This window comes from Microtus pennsylvanicus, chromosome 16 (genome assembly GCF_037038515.1).
Source record: "Microtus pennsylvanicus isolate mMicPen1 chromosome 16, mMicPen1.hap1, whole genome shotgun sequence".
NCBI classification, from domain to species: Eukaryota; Metazoa; Chordata; class Mammalia; order Rodentia; family Cricetidae; genus Microtus; species Microtus pennsylvanicus.
Genome location: NC_134594.1, coordinates 29,491,694 through 29,512,396, shown reverse-complemented (window position 1 = coordinate 29,512,396; position 20,703 = coordinate 29,491,694). Strand labels below are relative to the sequence as shown.

At 38.7% G+C, this 20,703-nt stretch overlaps 1 protein-coding gene across 4 annotated transcripts in view; it reads right to left on the bottom strand.

Annotated features, from left to right (window-relative positions):
• Positions 1-20,703, bottom strand: part of Rnf13 (ring finger protein 13) — a 79,975-nt gene that overhangs the window by 18,682 nt on the left and 40,590 nt on the right. For all 4 annotated transcript variants that reach the window (XM_075950909.1, XM_075950910.1, XM_075950911.1 and 1 more), the window contains 3 exons: positions 12,510-12,597; positions 7,260-7,350; positions 2,733-2,838 (listed from right to left, as the gene is read on the bottom strand). In XM_075950909.1, coding sequence (XP_075807024.1) covers positions 2,733-2,838; positions 7,260-7,350; positions 12,510-12,597 — 285 coding nt within the window. The remainder of the gene's footprint in view (positions 1-2,732; positions 2,839-7,259; positions 7,351-12,509; positions 12,598-20,703) is intronic.

Below are 20,703 nucleotides of genomic sequence, written 5' to 3'. Positions count from 1 at the left end.
ACACAAACAAATGTATAACATACATACAAGAAATATTAAAGCAGCATGACTCCATTAAAATATCCTATATCATCAGCCACTGAATTGAAAGATTAATTAAACTGCTGACTGAAAATGTCAGAAGTTCAGTAGTGGAGATGATCAGTGACCTGGAATACCACACAAGCATGCAGATTAACTCAATCCAGAATCTGGGGAGGAAAATCAGCAAGAGAGGAAAGATCAGACAGTTAACAATATGAATGAAAAGTCATAATATGATAAACAAGATCAGAAAAAAATCTAGATTTCAGAAACTAAATAGAAACAGTTGAAATTTTTAAGAAAGAAAGAAAACACAGTGGAAAGCACCAATAAGATACTTGAGCAACCAGAAGAAAGAATGTAAAGGATGAGGATGCAGTTGAGCAATCAGGACATTCAAACGTTAGGAGAAAAAACAAATTAGCATGACAGTGTTCAAGAGGCCAGCCTAGAGTCCACAGGATGGAAGGGGCTGAGATAAGAACTAAGGCACAGGGAATGTGATGTGTGCACACCACAAGAAAGTGAAGATAAAGGACTTAGAGAAACTGAGAAACAATATTGTGAAAAATGGTCACTCCACCAAAAGCAAGGTACAGACTCAATGTGAGCCTACCAACATTCTAATGCCATTCTCGGTGTTCACAGAAAGAGAAAAAAATAGACTTAAAATTCATATGAAAACAAAAAATAAAAATCCAAAGAAATCCTGAGCAAAATAAATAACGCTGGAGGCATCGCCATCCCTGGTTTTAAGTTAACTACAACACTATAGCAACAAAGACAGCCTGGTGCTGGTGCAGACAAACACATCAGTGGAACAGAGGACCAAATACAAACCCACACAACACCAAATGCATGATTGTTGACATATGTTTTAAAAACAATACTGGAATAAAAGATGCCTTTTCGACAAACAGTGCAAGGAATCCAGGCCATCCATATGTAGAAGAACGAAACCGCATCTCTGATTTCATTCTGCACAAAAATCAACTCTAATTGAATCAAAGACTTTAAGGTAAAACTTGAAATTCTGAAACTCTTACAAGGAAAACGGCTGGGGAGATAGTTTAGCCCATCGGTTCTCCACCTTCCTAACGCTCTGACCCTTTAATACCAGTTGTTCCCAACCTTCCTAATGTTGCGACCCTTTAACTCTTTAACACAGTTCCTCATGTTGTGGGTACAGGTTATTTCTAGCAGCAAGGGCAACTTACCAGTGGAGATAGCACTGAGAAGAAACATTTCTTCCTCTTTTAACTGCATCAAACCTCAGGGAGGGTGACACCTAATGAGACCTCTCCCCTACCTGCTAACTGCCTACAAACCCTCCACAAGACGAGACCACCACACTCCATGATGGAATGCTGACAGACCCAGGCTTGTACAGGTAACCACTGCTGCTAACAGACTAAAAGAACAAGAAAGGCTTTTATATTGTTTGAACTTTTCTCTTAATATTTGAATAAAGAATATAGAATAATTGTATATCCGTTTTCTCTTCAAATACTTTCATATCACATATCATAGAGCCTCTAGAAATGTCTTCAACATAATCCCAAAAGAATTAGGACTTAGCCAGGTGTGGTGTCGCACACCTGTAATCCCAGCACCAGGGAGGCAAAGGTGCACAGATCTCTGAGTCTACATAGTGAGTTCCAGGTCAGCCAGGGACACACAGTGAAACACTATCTTTTCTTTAAAAAAAAAAAAAAAAGAAGAAGAAGAAGAAGAAGAAGAAGAAGAAGAAGAAGAAGAAGAAGAAGAAGAAGAAGAAGAAGAAGAAGAAGAAGAATTAAGCAGGACATGGGCCAATATTATTTTAGTATCATTTTGAAAATAACTTGGACCTCTAGAGTTCTGCAACCATACTCTGTATGATGGTCTTAGAGAAACCATGCATCATCCCTTTAGTTTAAGCCCTCCTAATGTTTTTTCTTTACATTTTAATATGAATTTTCTCAAATTCACTTCTAGATGAACTTGGAGAATTTGCTGATATCAATATACCACTACCTAGACTCTACAAATGATACTTCATTTCTGTATGCGAATTCATACGTCTTACTTTTTTTTCTCCATAGTTTTTTTTATTATTTCATTTTTTAAGTGTATGAGTGTTTTGTCTGTATGTATGTGTGCACTACATGCATGCCTGGTGCCCAAGAAAGTCGGAAGAGGGTATCAGGTCCCCTGGAACTGGAGTTACAGATGGTTGTGAATCACGTAGGTGATGGGAACTGAACAGTCTTCTGTAAAGAACAAGTGCTCTTTCTCACTGAGCATCTCTCCAGTCCTCCTTAGTTTTTATAATCCATTTCAAGCTAAGCTATAGATATCAGTATACGCCCCCCAAGTACTGTGTGTATACATATACAATATGCACGCATATACAATTTAATAGATTCAAATGCTATGCATTTGTGTACCGCAAATTTCTATCTAGATACAGAACATGGTTCTCACCCGGGAGAGTTCCCTCCTACCGTTCCAGTAATCCTTTACCCATCCCCAGGGCCTCATACACATTTACTGTTTGTTCGTTCTTTCTTTCTCTCATTCATTCACACTATATTTGCCTTCTCTAGAACTTTACATAAATAGACATTTTCCATATGTACTTATAAAATTTCTCTTTCTTAATTTGTCAATAGTTTTTGGATCTACCCATAGTATTTTTCATAATTATTAGGAGTTAACTGACCTACCATAAAAATGACTATCAGGATGAGGCAGATGCCCACTATGATGAGGAAAGGAATCAGATAGTACTCCAAAGGAAGACTCAGTTCTGGAACTAAGATTACATGGCCCCTAGAAGAAAGAAAAATTAATAATTTAGAGTTAGTAACAATTATCAAGTTATGCTATTTTAAAAAGATTAATGACATAGCCACTAAATTCAAATCTACTTTGCACATCTCATTTTCTAAGATATGACTTACATAATTTAAGACAAATGTTCTCAACCTGTGGGTCAGACAACCCTTTCACAGGGGTCATCTAAGACCATCAGAAAACACAGATGTTTACATTACAATTCATTACAGAAAGAAGCAAAATTACAATTATGAGGTAGCAACAAAAACAACTCTATGGTTGAGAGACACCACATTAAACAATATTAAAGGGTCACAGCATTAGGAAGGTTAAAAAACCACTGGTTTAAAGGATATTTTTTATATTTTTAAAGTCTATTTTATATATTTTTCAGAGTAACCCCTGAAGGAATATTATTTACTAAATGCAATGAACTATACGAGAGTTGTATTTTATATGGAACATCAGCATAACAGAAACTGTAGGGCTAGAGAGATGGTTCAGTGGTTAAGGGTACTTGGTGCTGTTGGCAAGGACCTAGTTTTTGGAGTCACAGCATCCACAAGATGGTCCACAACCATTCATAACTCCAGCTATAGGGGACCCAACACCTTCTTATGACCTCCATGAACACTAGACGCACACATGGTGAGCATATACACATTCAAAGAAAAAACACACAGAAGCAAAATAATAAAGCTTTTTTTAAAAAAAAAAAGTAGCATCTGAGTAATGCATAATAAGAACCTCTACCTCATTAATTGTTCCCACCAACATAAAAACTCTATAGACTTGGGCTGGAGAGATGACAGCTCAGTGCTTAAGAGCACTTGCTGCTCTTGCAGAGGGACTGGCTTCAACTTCTACTTTCTATACTGGGTGACTCATAACCACGTCTAACTCCAGCTAAAAGATCACATGCCCTCTTATGGCCTTTGCAGGCGTCAGACATGCATATGTGCACATACATATATGTTGACAAACACTCATGAGTATAAAATAAAAATAAACACACCTTTTTTTACAGACACTCTACAGCAGTAATCCTCAACCTTCCTAATGTGTGACCCCTTAATACGGCTCCTATGTTGTGGTGACCCCTAGTCAAAAAAATTATTTCATTAATACTATATAACTATAATTTTGCTACTGTTATGAATCATAATATAAATATCTGATATGCAGGATATCTGATATTTGAACCCAAAGGGGTCACAACCCACAGGTTGAGAACCACTGCTCTAGAGAAATTACCTGGGACAATACACACAGTCCTTGTGCCCCTGCATTCATCTGTGAGATATGCCATGAAAACATCTCAAGAAATTTCTAGGAGTGATTTCTTGTACACTTCCATGTTCTCCACAGTTTGGCTGCAGAAATATGTATGTTGTGGGAATGGAAACCAGCAGGTATTCCATCTCTCGCTCCTCTTTGTTACAACCGTGCTGTTGGAGCTATGACTTCACTATTACTAAACAGCTGGAACCCTACTAGATGCAAACTACGGTCAGAGTTGAGTTCACTGATGTGCATGTCACATGTGGCCACACTTTACACAGCATGGAAGCATTGCTTTACAAGTCCCCTAGGCTAAGGAGGGGCCTACAGTACTCAGCAGTGTGGATGTTCTCTCCTTTGGAAGGACTGCGGTACTAGACCAGAGCAGAGGCAGCCATCTTACCCTACTATTCACTGCTAGGTGATTTTTTTTTAAGGTAATAATGCCACATACTCAGTTCAGGTAAAGTAATGACACTCAGTATAAAACAACAACAACAACAAAAAACCAAGTTGCTTCTTTTCCCACTAACAGAAAGGTCTTTAGGATTCACAGTACTTATGAAAAAAAATAAACTATTTTGACTTACAAACTGTTTTTACTACTATCATTTGTCAAATTTGCATCTAAGAAATTCAATTAACCTGCAACAAGTATAAACAATACCAGGGATTGCTCCCAAATAATGCAAATACCCTCCAAAAACTTGCAAGGATTGCAAGAATACAGTGTAACTTTTCAGCAGAATAGAGGATAATAAATTATTTCACATGAATTTTTGTAGCTTTGTTTAAAATACCTAGGTGATAATAGCATTGGTGCTGAAAGAAGAAACCAGCAGCAGGCTTGGAACCTGCCTCATCATCTCTTCTAGCAAAAGGCCATTTCAGAAAATAATTTCATCTGGGCACAAACCCTCTGCACTGCACTAATGGTGCCTCTTGTGTGAGCCATCCATCTTCCGGTACGTCACTGCCACATCCCCACCGACATGCTACAATTAACAGTGCTGCTGTCCAAACGCTGGACTGCTCTGCTAACCGATGACAGCTTCTTCATCTTTCAGCAGTTCGCTTATACTTCCTGTACTCCAGTTCCTCTTTTCTTCGTGTTTATGACTTACATAGAAACATTCCCCCATATGACAAAACAAACACGGTTCTGTGATTTAGCATGATGACTTGCTTAGAAATAACTTGCTAGGCAAGAAGAAATAAGTTATAAAAAAGCATATCAGGAAGTTCCAATAAAGTAAAATTAACACATGTTAGAATAAACATGGTCTGGAATTCACTACAGACATTCCCAGAGGCACTGCTGGGATTCAGTGGTCTGGATTCTAAACCTAAAATTCTACATGTCCTATTCACGCTAGCCTGCCACATTTCAAATCACTTTAGCTATGGTCAAGACATTCTACTGTAAGTATAAATAGTCTGAAATTGATTAAGTATTTTACGCATTTTGAATTACAGGTTGTCCTGGCTAGTTTATTGTCAACTTCATAAAAGTTAGTTATCTGAGAAGAGAGAGCCACAATCCAGAAAATCTCTAAGACTGGTCATAGGCAAGCCTGTGGGACATTTTGTTAACTAGTGGTGGATGCGGGAGGGCTCAGACCATTGTTGGTGGTGCCACCCCCGAGCTGGGGTTTAAAAGAAAATAGGCTGAGGAAGTCATTAGGAGCAAGCCAGTAAACACCGATCTTTTATGGCCTCTGCTTCAGTTCCTGCTTCCAGGTTCTTGCCATGACTTCCCTCAGTGTGGGGCTGTTACCTGGGAATGTAAACAAAATAAACTATTTCCTCCATAGACTGCTTTTGGTCATGGTGCTTTATCACAGCGGTTATGCCCCTAACTAAGACACTTTCAAATTACCGCCCTTTCCTAGCCAGACTGCTAATGGCAGAGGTAGTGACAGGGACTACCTGAGAACTGTTTCCTATTTTGTGTCTATTGTGGGTGAACCTACAGATTCACCCCAGATTAATCTCAATTTGGGGAACAAGAACAACAAAGAGGTACTTAAGCAATTCTAGTAATTTCTTACCACATCACATTCTATGGCCATACAGCTAATATTGACCTTTGAAGCACAGAAATGTGCAATGGAGGAAATAAGGTTTATTCTGTGTTTGTATTTTCAGGTTAATTTCAAACGTGATGTCAAGGCCTACATGTGAAAACAAATTGCTAATTTCCCAGGCTCCCCACTGACACACACAGCCAATAAAGTACAGAGCTTTCAGAACCACACACCAGAGTCTTTGATCCATCCAATTATCAAAGAAACAAGCTGTGATGAGCTCAAATGTTGGCTACAGTTGCACATGCTGGAAACTGAACTCAGGTTCTCCGCAAGAGCAGTATACCCCCTTAATTTCTGCGCCATCTCTCCAGTGCCCCTGCGTGCTATTATTTTTCACAGTGATTAAATTAATTAGACAGTGTTTAAAAAAATAAAGTGAAATTTATTCTTAATATGATTAAAAGTTAGATTCCTATTTTGAAACAAACTATCTCACTAATGTACAAAGTAAAGATACCCACTATCTCTACTGATTACCATGTTATTAAAGGTACTGTCAGTGCGTTTAGATGACAGAAAGCAACTCAAGTAGAAAAATTAGAAAGGAAAGGTGAAGCCGTTCACATGTGTAATAGAAAAATTATTATCAACCATAAAATAATTTTGGCAATCACAAATTAACATCACCATATAAAATAAGCTTTCATTTATGCAAATTAAACTCTCCTTAGAAAATGTAATGACAGAGTAAAGTCTATCAATAATTGTAACCAATAAAATACCTCATCAGAAACTTGAAAAGAAGCCATAAATGGAAAACTTATGTTTAGCCACACCAGGAAATCTCTATAGCATGAACATATTTTTAATACATAATCAAATACAAAAGAAACAATTGCTTCCAATACAGTGATTTATATCAAGAGATAATTTAGTGCAATCTATGAGCACATAATAAAATAATCTTCTCCAGGCCAGCCAGAGCTACATAGTAAGATCTTATCTCTAAATAAATTATTATCAATGTAACTAAAATTATATAATTCTAGTCTAATATAAGGAACAATGTAAAGTTACATGATATTTTTGATATTCATTACTTACCCTTTTTCATATGTGAATTCATCTTTCAGGGAATTAGCTGATGATTCACCAATGAAGACAGATGGAATGTCAATTTTCTTTAATGTTTCAACTGTGTAAAAGAACAGTAAGTTTATTTGTAAAAAGGTAGCATTTAAGGTTCTGTCTATCAGCAGCAAATAAAATTGGAAGCAATCACATTCAGAGTCCACGGCCTACTATCTGACCCACCAGACTGCAGACTTATACTCACACTAGTGTTCAGAAGCACCGCACGACAAGACAAGGGCAATGATGCTCACACACACACACACACACACACTCACACACACACACACAGTTCTCTCAACGCCTTACAGAACAGAAACATAAGTTTTTATCTTTAATATTTCCATTTTAATTACTCTCCTAAATACATAAAACTTTAACTATCAAAGAACAAAGAAGATGGCAATATTTCAACCTTCCTTCCCACAAATTATCTAACTCCTAAGTAAAGAGGAAAAATTTTACTTTACATACCTGATTCCAAGACAGAGACAAGCCACTGATGTAAAACCATTTTAAAGGAGTCTAAGAGACAGCACCATGACCCTGGCTCTCAAGCGGGAAATGGTGACAGGGACTAATTGGCATGAAGCAAAGAGCTAAGGGAGTTCTGACTTCCTCCTAGAGGTTACAGCAGAGCTAGCTTCTGACTGCTTTTCCCAGAAACTGGATTCTGACCTTTGTATTTAAAGCCAAAATGAAATGTCACACAAAGAGAAAAAAAAAGATTTTTGTTTTTAAAATTATCTACTACTCAGGTTTGGAAATAAAATAATCGGAAACACAAGTAAAAACAATCTTCTCCAGGGAGGAGATTTGATGAAGATAGCCCATTTAGGGCTGAGTATTCCAAGGGTCTCTCAATCTTTGCATAATGTCTGACTGTGGGTCTCTCTCTATATTTGTCCCACCTCCTGCAAGAACTTCTCTGATGGTGGAGCTCAGATTGTTCAGGCTGACAAAGTACTTTACCCAATGAGCCCCATCACCAGCCCTAAATTTTTTTTGACAAAGCTTAGAATTATATTCCCTTTGTAAGAGATTTTATTCTTTCATGAAGATACTGTGATAAAGTGTGAGAGAGACTTGAAACTATTGACTTATAATTATTAGTAATAACATCTACTGACCTATGAGTTCAAGAAAGAATCAGAACAGTCCTCATGTTAAAAAGCTTGAGTTTGAATTAGAATTCTGGTCAAAGGAAGCCTTCTTTTATTTTGTCAATAATGTACACAAATCACATATATCACCTGAGTTAGGATGTATCAACTGAGATTTTAAAACTTAAAGGAGGGAATTTTAAAGAGAGAAAAGAAAAGTCAAAGCTCCAGTCTTTTGCACAGCAGTGGCACAGCAATGCACATGCGTCAGGATAACGAGAGCTCTCTAACTGGACTTCTGCTCAATAGGACAGACTTCGGGCCCAGTACTACAAACCCAGCACCATCCACAGCTGGTGAGGTGATGGACTCTGGTGGAGAACCTACTAAGGCCACTTTCCTAAAGCAGCATAATCCTAACTGCATTCTAAATACTTATCCCTACACACACAGGTCAGTGAAGCTCTCACCCTGTCAAAGAAGCTTCCCTTTGCAGCAGATGGAGACCACTGCAGAGATCCACAACTGGTCAAAACACAGAGCACAAGCGACTGGAATGCCAAATCTCAACTGATACATGTACAATACAACCCTATGCCTAAGGTACAAGAAAACTGAGTAAGAAAGAGCAGAAAGATTCTAAAACACAGGGGACCGGGATGCCTGATGCAAGATAATATCTTCTAGACAAGACAGGAAAACTGTACCCAACAAATATGGTTGTCCAAACAAGACCTGCACAAAGACAACCCCAGCTGACGTGTCAGCATTGATCAGAAAAGATCACAAGGGGCTGTAGGAAATCAATGGCTGCCGAGAGTGAGTGAGTAAGAGAGAGAGAGAGAGAGAGAGAGAGAGAGAGAGAGAGAGAGAGAGAGAGAGAGAGAGAGAGAGATACGTTTTCTCCAACATGAGGTCAATAGGCTATTTAATTCCCAAGTGGTCAGCCCTAAACACATGTACATAAAAACAACACTATATAGACTCAGCAGGTTGTGTGTGTGTGTGTGTGTGTGTGTGTGTGTGTGTGTGTGTGTGTGAAACAATAACAATTAGAGGAGAGAAAATAATTAGGGAGAGGGGAACATAAGAGACATTGGAGAGAAGAGAGGAAGGGATAGAAATGATGCAAAGAGAATTCATATATGAAGTCCTTAAAATTTTTTAATAAAAAAATATATATATGATAGTCCTGAATTGTGGAAACTACATCGTGTAGGGGAAAAGGGCCAGTCAAAACACACCACCCTGCCCCTGAAACCTAAGCTAGCAAACGAAACCCACCCCTGGCCCTGAAACCAGAGCCAAAGGAACATACTTCGTCCTAGAACCAAAGTCTATGAAAGAAATATGCTTTAGTCCTGAAATTAGAGCCAAAGGGCAACAAAGGGACGGTGAAAGAAACACAGTTTGGCCCTGAAACCAGAGCCAACACTGCCCCTGACCAACCAAACCAGCCAATCTCTGAGCAGAAAAATCTTCTCCCCGGGAAAACTGTGCCCCTCTGAAGTGTCCGTTCCCACCATGGCAGAGGTAGCCACTCTCCTGGACTCCTCCTTCACAAACAAATCTTTCTTAAAAGAGTTTTTCATCAGCTCGAAGCAGAAGAACCTTTGCTGAGGCGTTCCCCTATCGCTGGAGCAGGAGGAGAGGGCTACATTTCTACAGGGGTCTTCCCTTGGGTGGGAGCAGAAGAAGGAACAGAGAGCTCTGCTAGGATGTTCCCGCAGGGGAAACTGGACAGAGCTCAGCTGTAACGGCTCTCTCTAGGAGGGTAGCAGGATTGCTGTATCCCCACTGCACCCCAGCTTCAGGGACAGTCTGACTTCCCAACAAGCCAGGATATCTTTCCCTCCAGAGCTTTAGCAGTCACAGATTAAGTGAAGGATACAGCTTTTAAAGAACTACTGACAACTCAAGAACAATGGCGATGGGTTTCTGATCCTACTGCATGCACTGGCTTTGTGGGAGCCTAAGCAGTTTGGATGCTCAACTTACTAGACCTGGATGGAGGTGGGGGTTCCTTGGACTTCCCACAAGACAGGGAACCCTGATTGCTTTTCGGGCTGGGGGGGGGACTTAATTGGGGGAGGGGGAGGGAAATGGGAGGTGGTGGCGGGGAAGAGACAGAAATCTTTAATAAATAAATAAATTTTAAAAAAAAAAGATGAAACAAAAAACAAAAAAAGAACTCACTGGGTAGATGAGCATGGTGTTACACACCTCTAATCATAGCACCTTGAAGTTGGCTCATTTTTCCTGTGAACTAATATTCAGAATAAGAAAATATTTTCATTTCAAATAAATTATGAATGCATCCACATGATGTAAAAGACTAACTGATACAACAAAGTATACTGGAGGCTGGGCATAGTGGCACACACCTTTAATCCCAGTACCTGAGAGGCAGATGCAGAAAGATTTCTGGAAGCTCTAGGCCAGCCTGGTCTATATAGTGAGTTCCAGAATAGCCAGGAAGACATACAGAGAGACCCTGTCTCAAAAAAATAAAAAGAGGAAGAGGAAGAGGGGGAGGAGAGAAGGGACAGAGGGAAGAAGGCAGGCAGGCAGGTAAGCAGAAATCCATGCAGCCAGGCAGCCATGCAGCCTCCATCCACACAGGGACTGGTAAAATGGTTCCATGGATAAAGAGTTTGCTTTATTTAGGGAGATCTAAATAGAGTTTGGGTATCCAACACCTATATAAAAAGTCTAATTCAGTACTGTAGTTTCTGTAGTAGAAGACAGGAACAGGAGGATCTCTGAGGCTTGCTGGGCAGCAATCTAGGTTCTGGGTTCAGAGGAAAATCTCAAAGAAATAAGGTGAAAGGGCTGGAGAGATGGCCCAGCAATCAAGACTACTTGCCTGCTCTTCCACAGGACCCATATTCTATTCCTAGCACCCACATGACAGCTCAAAACTGTTTACACTCCAGTTCTTGGGGATCCAATGCCCTCTTTTAGGCCTCTCTGGACACAGTACACACGTGGTACACAGACACACGTGCAGCAAAGCACCATATCTATAAGGTAAAATACAGTGAGGAGCAATAGGAAAAGACACCTGATACTGGACTGTTGGACTAACACACACACACATACACACCAATGCATGTACATGCCCAAAACATATGAAAGAAAGAATAAGGTACAAGCCTTTGAAATTTTATAGTAAATACTCTATACATCTTAAAATGTAATGCTGTATATATCTAAATAATTACCAAAAAATGCTTATACAGCATTCCTTAATTTTTATTACATTTCTAGTGTGTGTGTGTGTGTGTGTCCCACAGCATGCATGTGGAGTTAACAGGACAACTTTCAGGAATGGATTCTCTTCCTTATGTGGTTTGAGAAGACTGAACTTAGGTCATCAGTCCTGACAACAATGTCTTTGTTCACTAAGTGTTCTCACAGGCCTTCCATGGCATTCTTAACAAGTAATGAAATCGCTGTTTATGGCCTTTGAATTCTTTTTTAAAGAAAATATCTACAAATCAATAAATAAACACATAAGCGAAACAAAACAAAACAAAACCATCCCCTGTTCAGGAAAGGGAGAAGTCAATTCTACTTCAGTTGGGAATTAAAATTATCCTCTAAAGGGCCCCAGACTTTAGTAAGCCTAGAAACTTTAGCACAAATGACTCTAAGATGGAAGTGTCATTCAGGGTGTAAAACTAAGCACATGGACAGCATTCCCTGCCAAAACTAAAACAAACACCTAATCCATCAAAGTCCATGGTTCTGGGAAAGTCTCTAACTGTAGTTCTGCTTCTGGCTAACTGTTCTCGTTAACTGAAATATGTCAGCCCAGAACATGGGTTACGTGTTTAAAAGCTCATCCTGAGGAAGATCCAGGGCTACACTGGGATCTGAACATTCAGTGTAGTTGCTAGCTGGCTAATAAAGACATTCTATTGGCTTAAACCCATGCCTGAGCAGTCTTCTCTGGTGAATACCCCACAGCAATCCCATGATGGCTAACAACTGGGAATTATCTGATAATAAAAAGAAACTTTACTGTTTGAACAGAAAATGAAAGAACGAATTCTGTTAACTTTAATTTCAAATGATCTGTCAATCAGGAGACAAGAAAAGTGATACCTGTACTTACTGTCGTTGGATCCCATGCTAATCAGGTCATCAGAGTCTACATTGTGAACTATGGCTGCTTTGTATCCTGCTCTCTGTGCATTTAAAACCTGAAGACAAGAAAACAGTCATAAGATGAGGAAAAATGACTACAACAAGTCTAGAAACCTATCTTGTGCCTCTGTGGGAATAAAGCACAGATGTTCTTCAAACACGTGGATGTCTATAAGGGACCACTGAAGAGTTTTTTTAGGTACTTTCCTAATTCATTCAGGGCGTTAGGAGAATCCACAGCAAATAAATGTAGGAGATATGGCACAAGTATTAAGAGGATGCAAAGCTATAAGGAGTCTATTTCCAAAACAGAACCTTGCTGTGAGCAGGCTGAGTAATCACTAGGCCCCAGGCATTCAGATCCCATCACAATACTTACGAGTGGTATAAACTCAGGCTGAGTACTTTCTCTGTATCTGAGGGGGTGGATACAGTATGCATGTTCACATACATGTACACAGGTATAACTCTATGTGACTACCGCTGGAGACCAGAGGTTGACATCGTTGTCTTCCTTGATCACTATTTACTTTCGGAAGCAAAGTCTCTTTTTAAACCCAGAGCTCACAGATCTAATTAGTCTAGGTAGTCAGCTTGCCCTGGGTATTCTCTGTCTCCTCCTTGGCTGCCACACCTACCCAATATTTAATTTGCATGGTGCTTAAGATCAGTCTTCACAGTGGGGGGGGGGGGGCAGGGATGTATCTTTTAAGTCATCTATCCACCCAGTTAACTTCCTTTTTTAATTCTCGGTTTCCTACATTTATTTTTAAATGCTTAAAACCATGCTTTACACATAGAAACGTGGCATATGAAAGTAACTTAGATCAACTTGCTCAACAAGTTACATAAAATTTCTCTCAAAAAAAATTAAAAATAACCTCCAGCCAGATAACCTCCAAAACTAGAGAGCTACTTAAAATTTTCTAAAGCCTCTAAAACAGCAACTGATGACCACGAGGATTCAGCTAGTTGTGTGGCAAAAGTCTGCAACATGAAAGATTTGAAAAGTGTCCCCATACTATTAGGTAGAAAAATATATGCATGATAATAATGCTATATGTTTATATATATTTTCAATATTTTGAATGTTTAAACACATAAATTACATTTAAAAACTACAAAAATTTTATATAGTAAATATTTAATATGGCAAGAATCTCTTGAAATGCATCACCTTATAATTAATGCTTTCTATATACAGTTAAATAATTTCTTTTAATTTCCAGGTCTAATATTAGTTTTACTTGGTTAGCGGAACTAAAAATACTGACAACTGCTGTAATTAATGGAAATAAAACTTATATCAAGTTCCAAAGCGTCAAGGAAAACCTCGGGTTGAGTTCTGAGGAGTCAAAGCAATGTCCCATTACTGATTCTCTGACTCTGACAAATGAGCTAAAAGAATGAGGCTATGTGTGCACGCCAGGTCGGCTATGCACAGCAAAGTCTCTTCGAGCTACCCATGACTTCTCTAAAACTACCCAATGTGTGGGTAAGTCTGAATAATTTTGTCATCTCAATTTTTAAAAATTGAGTATGTGAGAGATATGAGTGTCTTCAGCCAGTAATACTCTGTTTGTATTTATGGCCCCATTATCTATAAAATAGCCCAATACAAAGTACAACATCATTAAATAAATGTCACTGAATGAGTGAAGTAAATAAAGCATTCGTTTGGATTAAAAGTTCACATAAATAGTAATATTGGGCAGAAAGATTTTCTGAATAACTAATTAAAAGAAATAGCTTGCTGGGTGGTGGTGGAGCACACACCTTTAGTCCCAGCACTTGGGGAGGCAGAGGCAGGTGGATCTCTGTGAGTTCAAGGCCAGTCAGTCAGGGTTGCTACACAGAGAAACCCTGTCTCAAAACAAAACAAAAAAGAAACAAAAGTTTATCATTTTTACACAAAAGTGCAGTATCTTATTTTCAGGTGGATTTTTATTCCCACCTAATTTCACTGTCTAACTAATAGTTCCTAAGAAAACACGCGGTCCTCTTCCTCACAGAAGCTGCAGCTGTCCGGAACCTTCCTGAGGAGCACCACAGTTTCCGCCTCTCGCTCCATGTTAACTTATCACTCGTTCATTATATTGCCATGATAATACAGACTTCTACAGTTTTATTTAATAAAAGCATGAGTAGGTGGTGTTCCTGTTAGTTTTTCTGACACTTCAGAGACCATTTTAATTCTTCCCCTAAAAGCTAGCCAAGTAACCAAGAAGTGTTTCTTTTTACATCAAGAAACACCTTTTACTACAGACACACTTAAGAAACAAAAGATTAAATCAATATCAAAAGCCATTTCCTGCTGATCTAAAATACAAGGTTTAATTTTTTAAAGCTAACTTTTCTTCTCTGATAGCATATTAGGGCTGACAAAGCCACCACAGAAGCCACAATAAAGAGCAAATGAGACACTGAATGCCATGCACAATAGCGATAGAGAAAGATCAGAAGCACTGTTCCCCTGTGGAGGCCAGTCCTGCTGCTTCCCATGTCTCCAGCAGACTCTGTTCCTCAAGTCCTATCTATGCACCTTCTCCACCCTCACCAGTTGTTTTCAGGTTAGAGTACTTAACCTCTCTATTTACTTCTTAAGTACTAATGTTCTATTCATCTTAAACCAAGCCACATGTATCATCGCAATTCCAAAACAGGCTATCAAAGGCTATTTAAATATTTAGATGCTATCTACCTAAGAAGTTTTCTGGTGAGAAGAGCCAAAGTATCATCAGTTTTGTAAGATGCTTTCTCATTCCAAAATTATTTTTGAGATTTCCTTGTTGGTGGTGGTGATGTTGTGGTAGTGGTGATGATACTGGTGGTGCGTGTGAACATGGGTGCACAACGTGCCATAGCACACCTGTGAGGTCAGAGGACAACGCTCAGGAGTAGTTCTCTCCCACCTTTCCATGGGATCAGGGGATGGAACTCAGGGTGCCAGGCTGGCAAGTAAGGTTACCTGCTGCGTCAGCCACCTCTCCAAACCCTCACCCTCAAGTCATTATGACACACCAACATGAATGAATGCATTAACAACGACATGCGAGGTGTACACAGAAATAAAGCAGCCATTAAGTTTTTAAGACTTTATTAAGCAATTGAGGAGAAATATTTACTTCACATATCTAGCATGCAACTGTTTCCACAAATAAAATGCAACATTATATTATTATCAAAAGCTGTGAACAAAATGAAAGCCCCTAAAATAGGACATGTAAAACTACCAAAATGAGAAAGAATTCTGTGAGCTTACGTGTGAACTCTAAAAAAATGTTTTCAAAATTTTAACAATTCCCCCACCAAGGTTTCCTTTTGTTGTTTTATTGATGAAGAAGAAAAGTGAAATCAAGAGACACATTAACATACGAACCAAAATGCTTATGAAAACAAACAAGGAAAATATATTCATGTTTAGAAACTATAAATCTCAAGTGTCAGTCAAACTAAATTACATTTCAACTAGGCAGCAGCTGGTATTTTTAAGAACACATGAGACAGAAATAAAACCTAAATCATTTAGTAATTATGTTCATGGTTTTACATTCATAAAATGCAACCTCAAACACATGGTGTCAGATGGAAGCAAAGGATGAAAAGATTCATGAATAAAAAGCACACGTGGTAAACAAAAACCTAAATGAAAAACAGCCATCAAAGCTACAACTGCAAGAAAAAACCTACTGAACTGTATTACCAATCTACCTTTTAAGGGACTGGTCAGAGCTATTAGTTCAAATTGCAGTATATACACTGAAGGCTTCTCATCTATCTAGTCAACGAACTAGATGAAACTGCATTATGTGGACCAGGTGGCATCTGGCAAAGAGTTGCAAGGGAACAGGAGACTGCTGGTTTGCTATTATAAATAGGCAGCATGTAAAAAAAAACACACTGCTAATGATAGTGGTACCAATGAAACAGGGTGTAAAAGAGATCCTGGAAATGAAACAATAGTTCATCTTTTTTCAGTCTGAACAAATTGATCATAACCTTATAAGAAGAAAGAAGAGATTGTGCTCTCAAGATGACCATGATTGAAGGACTCGGAGGCATTAGAACTCAGGAAGCCACTAACATGACTTAGAACATGACATGTAAGAACAAAAGGATTTGCTAGACATTTGTGTCATTATCTCCAATGCTCAGCATGGTCCTAAATCTAGATATTCTTTTCTACATCTTAGAAGTGAGGTAAGATAGACCCCACAGTCAGTCACATTGGGGCAGAGCTGAGATGGAAGAACATTTTGTTAGGTTAGAGAGCAGCTTGGGGCTATCGTTTGGATCTGTAGTATCCCAAAGACATGTTGAAGGCTAAGTCCTTAGTTTGGCGCTATTAGAAGATGGTGGAAACTTAATGGGATGTTTTAGGTGGGGAGGGAGGCTGCCTTTGGGAGGACTGTAGGTACCGGTCTGTTCCTCGGGCTCTGTCTCCACTGTCAAGTAAGCAGATTGTTCTGACACATGCTCCCTGCCAGAAGTAACAGAGTCAAGGAATCATGAGCAGAATCCTTGGAAACTATGGCTGAACATGCATTTTCTCTTCACAGACTGCCTATCTCAGATAGGCACCTTAAAGCAACAGTAAAGGAAAGCTAAACAGCACAATGGGATTTGCTGACCAGCACTTAGCATCTCACCAAGGCTGAAAAGGGAAACAGAAGTGAGAAAGACTTGGATACACTAATATTAGGATCCTACAGGAAAAGCCAAACTTATTAAATAAACACTGTGTGCCAAGAAAAACTGTGTTAAAATACTGGGGTAAAGTAAATAAAAACCCAAGAGAAGAAAATACTCCTGATTTGGAACTTGAGATTTCAGTCTGGTGGTCCAATGTGGGTCTCTGTCTCAGTCTCCTTTCATCGCCTGATGAAGGTTAATATTCAGGAGGATGCCTATGTGTTTTTCTTTGGGTTCACCTTCTTATTTAGCTTCTCTAGGATCACGAATTATAGGCTCAATGTCCTTTATGGAGAGAGAGCACGAGCAAGGAACTCAGGACGGCGAGGGGTACACCCACACACTGAGACAATGGGGATGTTCTATTGGGAACTCACCAAGGCCAGCTGGCCAGGGTCTGAAAAAGCCTGGGATATAACCGGACTCGCTGAACACAGCAGACAATGAGGACTACTGAGAACTCAAGAACAATGGCAATGGGTTTTTGATCCTACTGCACGTACTGGCTTTGTGGGAGCCTAGGCTGTTTGGATGCTCACCTTACTAGACCTGGAAGGAGGTGGGTGGTCCTTGGACTTCCCACAGGGCAGGGAACCCTGATTGCTCTTTGGGCTGATGAGGGAGGGGTACTTGACCGGGGGAGGGGGAGGGAAATGGGAGGCGGTGGCGGGGAGGAGGCAGAAATCTTTAATAAATAATTAATAAATTAATAAAAAAATAAAAGAATAAAAAAGAAAATACTATGGCATGAAATACCTATGGCTGATTTTATGGAACTTGACTCTCTACAAAAGTGAAAATTTGATTTCATGGTAGAAAGAGAAGAGATTTTTCTTGCAGAGAAGACAGCAATAACAAGCCAATAGCATGCTAAAAACAAAATTAGAAATAGAAAGAGCTACTTGAAAAGAAAGGTGCCTCTGGGAAGCAGGGGACCCAAGAACAAAATCTCATAACTACATAACCTAGCTTTGAAAGCTTCTCTTATTATTACAAAATGTATTAATTTAGATAAGTAACTTCTATACCAATTAAAATAATACACTCAACAGAGAAGGTTGTTCTCAGGAGTTAACAAGTTAATATACACAAAGCTCTTAAACCAGTACCCAAACAGCTTCCGGCACACAGGAAATGTGTTCTTGTTATGATTAATGCATGGCAATTCATTTGATTATTACTGATATAGACTCAGGGGTGAGAAGAAATAAGAAAAGGAAAAGCAGGTTATGGAGCCCTTGAAGGCCGTTGAGAATAGCAAACTTGGAGTTTCCTCTTGTGAATGCCAAGCTGACACTTGAAAAAGGATAAATGGGGTGTCAATGGAATTTCAGAGCAATCAGCTGTGGCTCGATTTAACAAAGTAGGATGGTGGCAATGACATAATTTTTTTTTCATAACTATATTTTTGTCCTTGGGAACCTGCAAGATGTCTTTGACCAAAAGTCACAAAAACTAAGCCTGACTTGTTAGAGGGAACTAGAACTGGCTTTGAACATGTTGAATTTGAACATGTTGAATTTGAGAGGCACCAAGGTTTACTAGGTGAAAGATTACATCAGTCAAACTAGAGGCAAATATTCAAAGATTTTCAGTAAATAAATTCATTTATTAACTCAGTGTTTTGAATAAAACTCACTATAATTTTCAAAATGAACGTCAAAAAAACATAATCCACATTTTTATCTTTCCTATCATTCTCAATCTCCTCGAATAGCTATACATAGAGCTAAATATAATTTTTGTTACTCTATCAAGAGACAAAAATAAGCAAGCATATATACACATCTATATTATAAACCTGCAAAAATCATAAAAGCATAACAGGGGTAGAAAAGAATCTCTTAAAAAGAGCACAATTACTGGGTCAGACTGAACAAACCTAGAATCCTTTTTACTTGAATGCAAGTTGACATTTCAAGTTTAAAAACTGTTGTCTGAAATATGTTGCATAGATAATAATTTCTTATACTGTAACAAGTGAGGGAGAAAAAGATCAAAAGCAGGAGACTACCTCAGACTGGCAGGTGATATTCCATGAACATTATCCATGCACCCCCAGAACATGCCTAGTGTTCTGAGACCAATGGGCTTCAGACAACTGGCAAAAAGATGTCTGACAAAGAACTCATTGTTCTAAATGTACTCTCTTCTAACTATAATATTAACACAGTTTAGGTTATGATTTCAACATATTTTATAAGGGAACCCAGAGTAATCCCAAAATCAAAAAAAAAGTCATCTTTCTGAACCACAGGTATCTACATTGCAGCAACAGCAAACAAAGAACTACACACCCACCCAACAAAGGTGAGACCAAAAAACAAGATCTACACCAATAAACACCAAAATGTCATAACTCCAGATGTCTAAATCCTAGCAAAAAAAATAACCCCACAAATATGAACAAGCAAGTCAATATGCCTCCTCCAGAAGCCAGCAACCCTATTGCAATAGATACCAAGCAAAGCAATTTAGCTCCAGCACAAGACAAAGACTTCAGAATAGTAATTATGAGTATGTTCAAGACCCTTAAAGAGGATGTAAATAAAAACCATGAAAACAGAGCAGAATGAAATAAAGAAAACAATGCAAGATATGTAAGTAGAATTTAATATAGAAATAGAATTGCTAAAGAAAAGGCTAATTGAAATAAGGCTCAAGCTAAGTGTGGTGGTGCACGCCTTTAATCCCAGCACTCAGGAGCAGAGACAGGCTGATCTCTGTGAGTTTGAGGCCAGCCTGGTCTACAGAGTGAATACCAGGACAGAGAAGACATGCCTCAGAAAACAAACAAATAAACAAAAATAATTAATAAATAAAATTAAAAAAAATAAAGGAGCAGAAGAGGAGGCAGAAAGAATATGAGTCCGTGAGGATGGAAGAAACCTAGAAAATGGGCCCTCTAAATCAACATGAGCAAAGCCATATGAACTCAGAGACTAAGGCAGCAGGCAGGGCCTGCATGGGTCTGTACCTCTGCCTACATATTAAGGCTTACAGTTTAGGGTTTTCATGGGATTCCTGAGTGTGCAAACGAGTTGGTCTCTGATTCATGTGCCTTCTTTTGGGCTCTTTTCCTTCTGTTGATTTGTCTTGTCCAACTTCAATGTGACAGTTTTTGTTTTGCCTTATTATATTTTATTTTGTTGTATTTTATTATTATCTCTAAGAAACCTAATGAGAGATGAGGAGGAAGTGGATCCAGGTGAGAGAGGAGGTGGGGAGCAACTGAGGGAAGTAGACAGAGGGGAAACTGTTACCAGGATATATATTATGTAAGAAAATAATGTATTTTCAATAAAAGGAAGAAAATTAATATCTATGGGAAATTATATGGAAAAGAGATAAGTGTGCTGCGCTGAGTTGTTACACCTTTCGGGAAGAAATAAAGGACATTAAAATTGATGTATTCTTAAATCAATAAGCAAACTAAATCTTAAAATTAAAAAGGGAGATATGAATAGAAC